This window comes from Bison bison, unplaced genomic scaffold (assembly GCF_000754665.1).
Source record: "Bison bison bison isolate TAMUID 2011002044 unplaced genomic scaffold, Bison_UMD1.0 scf7180017864143, whole genome shotgun sequence".
NCBI lineage: Eukaryota > Metazoa > Chordata > Mammalia > Artiodactyla > Bovidae > Bison > Bison bison.
In genome coordinates this window covers 6,477,939-6,489,668 of record NW_011494715.1, presented here as the reverse complement: position 1 = coordinate 6,489,668, position 11,730 = coordinate 6,477,939, and the positions used below count along the sequence as shown (strand labels likewise).

The 11,730-nt window shown below is 46.5% G+C and overlaps 1 protein-coding gene across 3 annotated transcripts in view; it reads left to right on the top strand.

Annotated features, from left to right (window-relative positions):
* PNOC (prepronociceptin) overlaps positions 1–11,730 on the top strand; it is a 35,835-nt gene that overhangs the window by 5,969 nt on the left and 18,136 nt on the right. For all 3 annotated transcript variants that reach the window (XM_010840292.1, XM_010840290.1, XM_010840291.1), the window contains exon 3: positions 250–326. In XM_010840292.1, coding sequence (XP_010838594.1) covers positions 250–326 — 77 coding nt within the window. The remainder of the gene's footprint in view (positions 1–249; positions 327–11,730) is intronic.

Here is an 11,730-nt window from a genome sequence, read left to right as displayed (position 1 = left end):
AAAGCAGGTGTGGCCATTCCCTCCAGCAGCCTAGTTGTGGCTGCCTGCGGGGCAGTGACAGCAGGAGGGGACTCATCTGAACTCAGCTCTGGGCTTGTCTTTGTCAGTGGGAGCTCCCCCGACTTCTGCCCACTCCAGCTTCTTCATTCTTCAGGAGAAAAGGTTGCTCAAGGAGACTCCAGGACTGGGGTCTGCCTCGTCACTGTCACCAGGAGGCTTTTTTTTTTTTTTTTCTTCCTGACTTGCCAGAGCTCCCCGTCAGTCCTCCCAGCGCCTCTGGAAGCAGAGCAGAAGCAGCTGTGGGATCCTGGCTGAGCAGCGTCCAGGTAAAGCAGTTGGGGGGTGGCCTGATGGGGAGCCTGAGATGTCACAGGTCTGAGCACAGAGCCAAGGCAGGCGGGGAACAGCCAGGAGGGACTGTAGGTTCTGCTGCTCGCTTGATTAAGGGGGTCAGCCGTGTGTATGTGTCATCGAGGTGGGCAGGGAAGGGGAGGGCTGTGCGTGTTGGGGGAGGATATATATGCCGGTGTGGCTGACACAGCGGAGCCTCACACCCGGAGGAGCCCGGTTACTGACAGCTCGCAGGTAGGCGACTGCGCGCGAAGCCCTCCGCCCCAAGACACGCTGCTGGGAGCCTGGGGAAGTGGCGGACTGGCGGGCGGGCGGCAAGGCTGTCTCCCCAGCCCCTCTCCTTTGTCCAGTGTAGATGCTGCTGGCCTCCCTTTAGATTATTTATTCATCTTTTCCGTGCTCTCATGGGGGTGAGGGCGGAGGGTAGAGGTGGAGGGGAGGGCTAAGGCTTTTATTCTGAAGAGAGATGCAGAAGAAGAGCTGAACTTGGAAAGGATTGGAAAAGTTTCCATTCTCCAGGTGTGGTCCTCACTTTGTCACTTGTCTGCGGCGAAGAGGTGGTTGTAGAAGTGAGGTTAGGGGAGCGGCAGGCACTGGCGGGGTGGGGCGGGGGCTTGCCTTGCAAGGCAACCCTTCGAAAGCGCCCCCCACTCCCGACCTACCCCTCCAGGCACACTTTAGGAGGGGTTTCTCTCTTTGATGACTTCCTTTCACAGTGAGTGCAGGCTGCTTTTCAACATATCACTGAACTCGATTGCGATTTGGCTTTTTCATCCCGAGGGAACCCTGCTCCCCTCGGCACCGAATACAAATCGCTAGTGGTGATGTGGGGAAGAGTCGGAGCCTGCCCTGGGCTTGACCGGTACCCAGCCGATCCCGGTCGCTGTGTGTGAATTCCGCTGTGTATTTCCGAAGGGTTGACCTTGGTCTCCAGTCCCTCATTCTTTCGGAAGTCTGTTCTCTTTTTTGCATCTTTCCTCCTCCTACCCATCTCTGCCACCTAAAGGTTTCTGCTGGGGTCCTGCGAAAATGACGTTCAGAACTCATCCAAACTCTGGCTCTCGCTCAGCCTCCTTTTCCTCTGTCTTTGTGCGTCTCTCTCCCTGTGGGTCTGGCTTTCCCCTCCCACCGCTACCCATCTTTATCCTCCCGCATCTCATTCTGAACATGGCCAAGTTCTGGGGGAATTTCAAGTAAGTCAGGATGATTCGGGAAATGGACTATTTAAAGCAAGCAGCTTTGGACTTGAATACCCTGATCCTGGGTTTCAACATCTGTGTTTCGCTTCCTCGAGCAGCCCATAATTGCCCCAATTATAACCAATAACATTGTTCGGCAGACTAACAAAAGATGAGCTTTGCATGGCATTTGCCAGCAAGCCGAAACTGGAGTTTTCAACATAGAAGGTTTGGGGCTGGGGGGCGGGGGGTGGGAAACGGGTGACTGCCTGGCTTCTCCTCAAAACCTCCCAAGGAAATTGCTGCTCTCTGCCTGCCTGTGGGTGGCTGCTGCAGGCACGCTCCTCTTTCTCAATTATAAAGTGTGGCAGGGAAAAAGGTCTGCACCCTTCCACCGATGATGCTGCAATACCTTTCACAAAAAGCATAAGCGTTCCTTTGGACTAGCTGAGTCTTCTGTGGGGGAGGGTCCCTGGAAAGACTGTCCCCCCAGCCATCACCTTGGTAGAAGGAACAGCTTCCACGGTTCCATGTGCTGCCTGTTGAGGGCGCTCTGGTGCAGCTGCAAGGTCCTTGGGTGCAGTTCCGTCCTCCCTGGCTTTATCAGCTGAAGGCTGAGGGTACAGGGGATTTAGAGGATGCATATTTAGCATTATCAAAAAAAGGGAGTAATTGCAGGATCAGGTGCAAAGCAGTGTTTCTGGAGCCCAAGACAGGAGCTGTCGCGAAGCTATTCTGTATTCAATCAATCAGGTATTTATTATGCTCCACCAAGCAGGGGTCGATCCATCAGAGGTGATAATAACAGCCTTTACATTCACACAGCGATTTACATCTTAACGCTTTCACACCCATTATCCTCGGCAACAGCAATGAGAGATGGTGTCATTATCTCCATGGCTCAGACGAAGAAACTGAAGCTGAGAGGTTAAATAATCTGTTTCAGGATGTGGCCGAGAGAGGACCGAGCCAGCCTTGCTGGCTCCAGTGCACGGCTCTCTACGAACCTGGGGTGCTCACAAACTAAGGGGGTGGGGATGAAGCAACACACAGTGAAAGAATTCGAGGACGATGCAAGGCTGGGTGTAATTAAGTCCTAAATTTCGTAGTCCAGACAGCAAGCGCTGTAGGAATTTGGAGGAAGGAGCGCTTTCTCAGAGAGTCCAGGATTTCAAGCCGGTCAGGGAAGGAGATAGAATCTGGATGACCCAAGGGGAGAGGGATGTGGAGGTGGCTGCCAGGACAAAGGCACAAAAAGAGGGCAAAGGAATGTACATGTATTGAAACCTACTGTATGCCAGACAGTGAGCTAAACTTATCTATGTCTATTTCATGCTAATGTGCACACACACACACAGTAGGGATGGGAGATCTGGGATGAGTTTTCTATACTTTTATCCATACACAGCGAGACCCACACACACCCCACAAGCTCCAGCTCCCATGAAGGAAATCTACCTGATAAGAATCTGGCTAGAGAACAGGAGTAACAACAGCTTTCATGGCTTGAATGGCTGGGAGCTCATCACACTTCGATTTGAATGCCTTTAGGTCCTCCTAGTCACCAACATGCCACTTTCCTTCTAAACACAAACTAGCTGTGAGATTTATGGCATGCCTATTCGGGGGGCAAGCCGGTTTTCTGGGCATCTTCCTAGATAGTCTATGATCACGTTCGGTGTTGATTTTCTATGATCCCGAGATTTTTCAAATACTGGATGATGCCTCAGTGTTGCAGATACACAGCATCACCAGCTCTGATGGGACTGACTGGGTGAGTGACGTGTGGAGCTGGCCCCCAAGGAGTCTGGGTCTTGGTGAAAATGTCAGCGGATCACCCGCACACACCCAGGGCTCTGCCTAGCCACCCAGGCTTGGAGCCAGCCTCCCCGTAGCTCACTCTCCACCCCTCCACCCAGTCCCCATTCATCCTTTCATTCATTCAGCCGAGAAACGTGCCTGGATTCCTGATGCAAGCCCGCAGTGCTGAGTGCCTGGGAAAACAGACCAGGCAGCTTGTCCTCAGCTCCTGGCCAATGTCACTCACTATTAATGGGTCCAGGCTGGTGGTCTCTGAAAGGGGTGTGTGTGCCCAACAGTCCAGCAGGCTTTGGAAAACACATTGAATTTTTTTATGTGGCTATCTTATCTTTCTTAATTTGCACTTTAGTGGGTATTATAATGTAGGTAACAAATAAATTGGGAAGATTTGCTCAAAACGGTTTGATTGCTTGAGGTATAAAGTTAAAGACATTTGAAGATTATTGGTCTTGGGACTTCCCTGGTGGTGTAGTAGCTGAGACTCCAGGCTCCCCCTCCCAATGCAGGGGGCCTGGGTTCAACCCCTGGTCAGGGAAATATATCCTGAATGTATGCCACAACTAAAAGTCTGCATGCTGCAAATAAGACCTGGTACAGCCAAATAAATACTGGGAGGAAAAAAAGGGTTCTAGGCTTCCCCTGTAGCTCAGTGGTAAAGAATCCACCTCTACCTGCAATTCAGGAGATGCAGGAGACAGGGGTTAGATTCCTGGGTGGGGAAGAAAACTTGGAGGAGGAAATGGCAACCCACTCCAGTATTCTTGCCTGGAAAATCCCATAGACAGAGGAGCCTGGTGGGTGCAGACCATGGGGTCGCAAAGAGACACAAGTGGGCACACATGCACACTGATCTGTATCCATTGTTCTTTTGCTGATCTGTATTTTCTAATGTTTTTGAAAGGAAGATTAAGTGATTTTATTGTAAAAGCGATGGGGGAGAAAACATTTATTTTTTATATAGGGAACCACAGGCCAGAATCAGGAAGATCCAAGACAAGAGTGATGACACCTTTCCACCTTTGCGACACCACTGACAGTAAATGCGCCTCTTAGGAATTCCCTGGTGGTCCAGTGATTAGGACTCGGCATTTTCACTTCTGGGACCTGGGTTCAATCCCTGGTCAGGGGGCAGCCAAAATATTTTAAAATAATATAAATAAAATTAAATTTAAAAAATAAAAAACTTTAAAAAAAGAAAAGAGGGGCTTCCCTGGTGGCTCAGTGGTAAAGAATCTACTTGCCAATGCAGGAGACACAGGTTTGATCCCTTATCAGGGAAGTTCCCACATGTTGAAGAGCAGCTAAGCCAGTGTGCCACAACTGCTGAGCCTGTGCTCTGGAGCCTGGGAGCCGCAGCTACTGAAGCCTGCAAGCCCTAGAGCCCGAGCTTCCCAACAGAAGCCACTGCAACATGAAACTCGCAATCGCAACTAGGCGGTGGCCCCCCTGCTGGCCGCAACTAGAAAAAAGCCCTCAAAGCAATGAAGACCCGGCACAGCCAAAAATAAACAAGCAACATTTAAAAAGAAAAAAGAAAATGGGTCCATCTCTGCTCTGAGCCCCAGGTGGGCTGTTGTAACAAATATCTGGCCACTTATAAAATCAAAAATATTAATATTGACCATCTAATCCAACTGCCTCTTTTTGGAGAAGGGTAAACAGAGCCCCAGAGAAAGAAAGGGCCTTGCTCAAGATCCCATAAGAGGAGTTTGGTGGGCTACAGTCTACGGGGTCACAAAGAGTCAGACATGACTAAGCACTCAAAGCTCAAGATCCCAAAGGTGAGTGCAGAGCTGGAGCTGGAACCCAGGCCTCTTCCTCCCAAGGCACAGGGCTCTTGTTCATTCATTGCCCACCAGCTCCAGCTGTGGGCACCCCACCCGGTCTGTGTGGGGTCGGGACATGCTTAGCCCTCCACCTTCTCTACACCCACCTCCCACTCTCTTTCCAGGTGGGAATTTAGAAGCAGAGGAGGAACCTTTTTGGATGTAAGTCTATTAGAGGAAGAAAAGAAATAAAAGGGATTCAGTCATAACTGGTGAATAAGCAAAAGCTCAATGTAGGAGTCGGGGTTGCTATGGGTTAAAGAAATGAGACGACAAACCCTCATGCTGGTGGGCAATGAAAAACCCCTTCAGGAACTGGGGACAGGCAGCAATAAAGAGGGTGTCAGTGGCAATGACATATTTACACTACCATGTGTAAAATAGATAATTAGTAGGAAGCTGCTGAATAGCACAGGGAGCCCAGCCTGGTGCTCGGTGACAACATAGAGGGGGGGACGGGGTGGGGGAGAACAGAAGAGACACTCAAGAGAGAGAGGAGATGTAAATAATTACAACTGATTAGAGTGTGCCGCAGAAACCAATGTAACATTTAAAGCAATTATCCTCCAATTAGAAAAACAAAACCAAAAAAAGGTGTATCATGAGAGAGGGACACCCAGAGTTCAGGACAAATGGAGCTCCTTGCAACGAATTTACCTGCAGGAAAAGACAGAAAACCACCAAAATCCTGTTTCTTTTCTTATTTTGGTCACGCAACTTGTGTAGCATGTGAGATCTTAATCACCCAACCAGAGATCAAACCCATGCCCTTATAATGGAATCACAGTGTCCTAACCACTGGACCACCAGGGAAGTCCCCTTGCCAAGATCATTGAAACGCCTGATGAGAGGATGAGCTTGGAAATCAGATGGGTTGGGGTCTCAGTTCTGCCACTTCAAGTTATTTCGCCTCTTCAAGCCTCAGTCTTCTCAATTGTAAAATGGGGGCAATAACATTTACCCCATAGGATGGATGCTTACAAAGCCATCAAGACAGTGCCTGGCACAGAGGAGCGTGCTAAATATAATAATAATAATATGATTACTGTTAAATACAAATGGAGACCATCCCAATAAATGCCACCAGAATTTGTCAACCTTCCCAAAGCAGGACCAGCATGTGGAGTTTATGGTTTCCCAGAACATGTTGTAGAGTCAAAATACCTGAGTTTAAGTCCTGGCTTTTTTATAAGCTGGATTATCTTAAGTAAGTTGTTAACCTCTATAAACATATGTTCCTCTCAAAGAGGGGATAATATTAACCCTAGATTATAGGATTGTATTGGGCTTCCCTGGTGGCTCAGATGGTAAAGAATATGCCTGCAATGCAGGAGACCCAGGTTTGATCCCTAGGTCATCCCTAGGTCAGGAAGATCCCCTGGAAAAGGGAATGGCAACCCACTCCAGTATTCTTGCCTGGGAAATCCCATGGACAGAGAAGCCTGGTGGGCTATAAAGTCCACAGGGTGGCAAAGAGTCAGACACGACTGAGCAACTAATGCTTTACAGGACTGTGTAAGAATATAAAACTTTTGTTACCAGCAAGAACATTCATACATGTGGCTGATGAGAAGGATGGGGGGAGATATGCCTCTAGCAGAAAACCTAGTCCCTCTTGCCTTCTCCACTAAAAGCACTAAAATTACAGGCTTTCTCATAGGTCATAAGACAAAACTCAATTAGCTTTTAGCTTCCGCTAAAGCTTCATACGTAATCCTCCAAACAGATAAGCAACTAATTATATTGCCCTTGGAAGCATGATTACAAACAAATAGATTAAATAGATTAAAGCTAAACACAGTGGTATTTTATCTTTATAAAGAGTGCTGTGGCTGAAATAAAAGGTAATTAAACATTTCTTTACTCAATACAAGATGTTCAGATGCATACCATCCCCACAAGGAAGTGTTAGCTGAGTTTGGTTCACAAAGTGAAGACAAACCATGTAAAATTTAGACACATTCAGGGAAATCTTATTTACTGACAGTCTCTATTGCACAATTAAAAACAACAATCACAACAAATCAGTTGTTCCCCCCATTTGGCAGGTGAGAAGACTGAGGCTCTCAAAGGTGAAACATGCCCAAAGTCACACAATTACAAAATGCAAAGATCAAATATAAACATAACTCAGAAATTAATCAATTACTCGTCTACATTGCTCTTGGCATTAACTGACACACAGCTACAAAGAAAGCACACAGATGTTGTTACAATTTCTCAAAAAAGTGTTAACCTAGAACACAGTTGTACAAGGGTTGTGAGGATTACCCAAAGCAACAAAGTGCTGTCCCCTTTATGAGAATATATACTAGTCGCTCAGTTGTGTCTGACTTTTTGCAATTCCATGGGCTGTAGCCCACCAGGCTCCTCTGTTCATAGAATTCTCCAGGCAAGGATACTGGAGTGGGTAGCCATTCTCTTCTCCAGGGGATCTTCGCAAGGGGATCAACCCAAGGCTCGAACCTGGGTCTCCCGCATTGCAGGCAGATTTTTTACCATCTGAGCCACCAGGGAAACAAGACCCTTTATGAGAATAATTACATATATTTCGAGCTTTTATTTATTTTAATCTCATTTAAATACCAGAAACCACCTGTAAGTTTGGACTGTGTGGTAACTCCAATTTTTAGGATTCTTTGAATTGCAGAGCAGAATGAATAGCACTGAGTAAAGATTTTTCATTAAACAGTGGCGTCACTTGTTAAAAGTAATGGGTAGCAATCTCTGGCTTTCGCCTTCTTTTACTGCTAAATGCCCACTGACATTCATCAATCTTTCTGTTTCAGTATGGATGGAACTTTGTTTTGCCACACCATACAGCCTATGGGACCTTACTTCCCTGACCAGGGCTCAAACCTACATCCCCTGCCTTGGGAGCATGGAGCCTTTAACCACTGGCCCACCAGGGAAGTCCTGGATGGAACATTGTTACAAAAAAGAAATAAAAACTTTAGCCTCCAGCATCAGCTACTCTTTAAACTAATGCTAACTCATAAACAAGGATAATAACCAATCACGCCTCCCCAGCACTCAATTGCTACCAAGTGTTTTTCACTAAACTTAAGTGAAACACTTAAGTGAAACACCCAGGATGCAATTTTAAGATAATATTATTAATCACATACCTTGATTAGCCTGGGGGAGTAGAATAAGAGAACTGGCTGAATTTTAAAAAACGATTTTCTTATTTCTGAAAAATAAATTAAAATTTAAAATAAATAATAGCAAGGGATAGGACTTGGAGGGTTGAGTAGGGAGCTCAGAGGTGACATATGAAAGGTTGGTGTACCAAGGATCAGAGTGAGGACTGGGCTAACCACAAGTAGATTTGATAAGGTTTCCCCAAGGGCCAAACAGTTTCCCATGCAAGAAAGGTATGGAATGGAACACATACTCAATGTCCCAGGGGCTCATCTTTCCTTACCTCATCCTAAAAACCCATTTACCCAGAATTTGAGATAAGGAGTAACAGTCAATCCGCCAGACATTTGCTGAATGCGCAAGTTGCCACATTTAATGAAGTTCATGAAAAACCTCAGCAGGAGAGCATTTCATTAACATCTGTCACAACTTATCAGCTCAGCCTATGCAAACATTACGGATTGCAATTTTGTATTAGGAAGGAAAGGCAAAGGTCCTTTTTCTTCCGGCTTTTCCCTTCCTTCTGTGACGTACGGACACTGCCACCATGTGGCCATAGAGAACATAGCATGCTGAACAAAGTAGACTCAACTGTCTCTCCGCCCAGAATGAAACTGAGTAGAATGAGAAGCTTAAAGGCAACTACCAAATTAAACAAAGGATGTAACCAAGCAGTCCTCAGTTTGAGACCTTTGCTGATATGGTGACTGTTTGGAACTCAAAAGATATATTCTCTTCAAAAGAGCCTATAAGTGGTGATGAGTCTTCATTGCTTGTCTACCAACAGGTTGCACCACTGCAGACTTAGCACATAGCACCATCCCAACCATGCCTCCCAGACACTGGCAACTAGTCTTTTTCCAGAACATGCATGGGGTTCCAGCTTTGGATGGCATCTGGCTTTGCTCTGGAGCAAAACTTGTTCCTAGCCCTCCCACCTGGAGTGGAACAATTAACTACCAGAAACTTGTCAGGCCATGGGCTTCCCTGGTGGCTCAGACGGTAAAGAATCCTCCTGCACTGCAGGAGACCTGGGTTTGATCCCTGGGTTGGGAAGATTCCCTGGAGGAAGGCATGGCAACCCACTCCAGTATTCTTGCCTGGAGAATCCCCATGGACAGAGGAGCCTGGCAGGCTATAGTCCATGGGGTCGCAAAGAGTAGGACATGACTGAGTGACTCAGCACAGTGATTTGTCAGGCAGGTCCTGAAGTGGCTTCTATGCCTGAGCATCCCAGGCTCCCAGGGAAGTGGGGGAGCCTCCTAAACACTCCCCAACTCTTATTTGTGAAGAATGGGCACTCCTGAGACACTCCACTGTCATCTATCAGACTTTCTTGAGCACCTCCTAAGCACCTGGCCCTGTGCTGGGTGCTTGAAATTCAGATAACCATAGAACATGATTTCTGCCCTTCAGGAAGTCACAGCCCAGTGGGAGAAATAGACACGTAAGTCCAAGCTTACAGTGTAGAGTGCTAAGCGCCAAACGGCAGACAATACTAGTATTACAGAGTGAAGGCTATGTCCTGGGCTCCTTCTTTGACAAACTTTTATTATACTTGTTCTGTGCTGGGTGCTGTTTTAACTGTGCCAGGTTGATATTTAAAGATATCAACCCATTAATCATCCTATAAGATGGTTACTCTTACCATCCCGGTTTTACAGATGAGAACCTGAGAGGCTGAGTTGTAGATGTGGGATTTTGCAGACCCAGGCAGTCTGCAGTGATGAGAAGATGAGAAAAGACAAATCCCTCCATTAAAAAAAAAAACCCAAACAAAGTAGAGCTACCATATGCTCCTGCAATCCCACTCCTGGGCATGTATCCAGAAAAAAAGCATAATTCAAAAATATACATGCACCCCAATGTTCATACAGCACTATTTACAATGACCAAGACATGGAAGCAACCTGAATGTCCGCAGAAAAATGAATGGATAAACAAGCAGCGATACATATATATATAATGGAATATTACTCAATCATAAAGAATGAAATAGTGCCATTTGCAGCAACATAGATTATCATACTAAGTGAGAAAGACAAATTATATGATATCACTAATATGTGGAATCTAATAAAAAAGGATACAAAATGAATTTATTTACAAAACAGACTCACAGACACAGAAAACAAACTTATGGTTACCAAAGGGGAAAGGCTGTGGCGGGGGCGGGAGGATAAATCAGGGGGCTGGGATTAACATATACACACTATACTATATAGCACAAGGGACTCTACTCAATATTCTGTAATAACCTACATGGGGAAAAGAATCCAAAATACATATAAGTGAATCACTGTGCTGTACACCTGAAACTATCACAACATTGTTAATCAATTATAAAATTAAAGTTTTTTTTAAAAGAAAACAGGAATCCTAGCAACCCCATCTCATAGGTCTGTTGTTCCTGTTTGATGGACAGGTCTCCAGGGCTCACTTCTTCTCTCCTTGATGTACCTCACAATGCCACACAAACAGAGGAGACTCATCTAACTCAGACCAGGGAGGGCTTCCCCCAGGGGATAACTCCGTATGAAGTGTGAGCTAGAGACGGGTATTCTGGGCAGAAGGAAGAGCAGGGACCAAGACACAGAGGCATGAAGGGACCTGATAGATTTGGAAATTATGTGTGACTCACGAGGACTGGAGGAGATTCAAGGTTGAATGACAGGAGCTGAAGCCAGAGAGCTGGGTGGGAGTTGGGCTGAGTCCCATGGGGGATCAGAGAATTAAAGAATGAGGGAATCATCAGACGTGGAGATGGCTTGGTGGGAGGCTGGATCATTGGGTAGACTAATTAGAGGGTGATCGCAATAACCAAAGTAATAAATCTCAACTAAGGTACTATCCCCTGAGATATAGGAGAAAGATGCATATGAGGCATATTCATTTGAAAAGACAGTCTGTTACACAACTTAGCAACTAAGCAACAACAACATTTGAATACATGTTCAAGTTCATTAGCACAGACCTCCCAACCGGTAGGGTAGAGGGTGAACCCTGTAGATGGCAAACATGACCCTGTTTCACCTGGAATGGGCCTCTTTCAGAAGGGGCTTCCCTTAGGAAGACAGCCCCAGCAAGGCTGCCTGCTCACCATCCCCTCCCACCCATGCTGTGTTCTCCCTTCCTCTATGTCTTTGCTTTTTGTTTGTTTATCTTTCAGCTGTGCCGTGTGGCAGGTGGGATCTTAGTTCCCTGACCAGGTATCAAATCCGTACCCCCTCCATTGGCAGCGTGGACTCTTAACCACTGGACCACCGTGGAAGTCATTCCCTGCGTCTTCTCTGTCCTCTTGGCAGACTCTTTTTGTGATAACTGGAGTACAATTGCTCTACAATGTTGTGTCAGTCACTGCTGTACAATGAAGTGAATCAGCTATAGGTATACATATATTCCATCCCTCT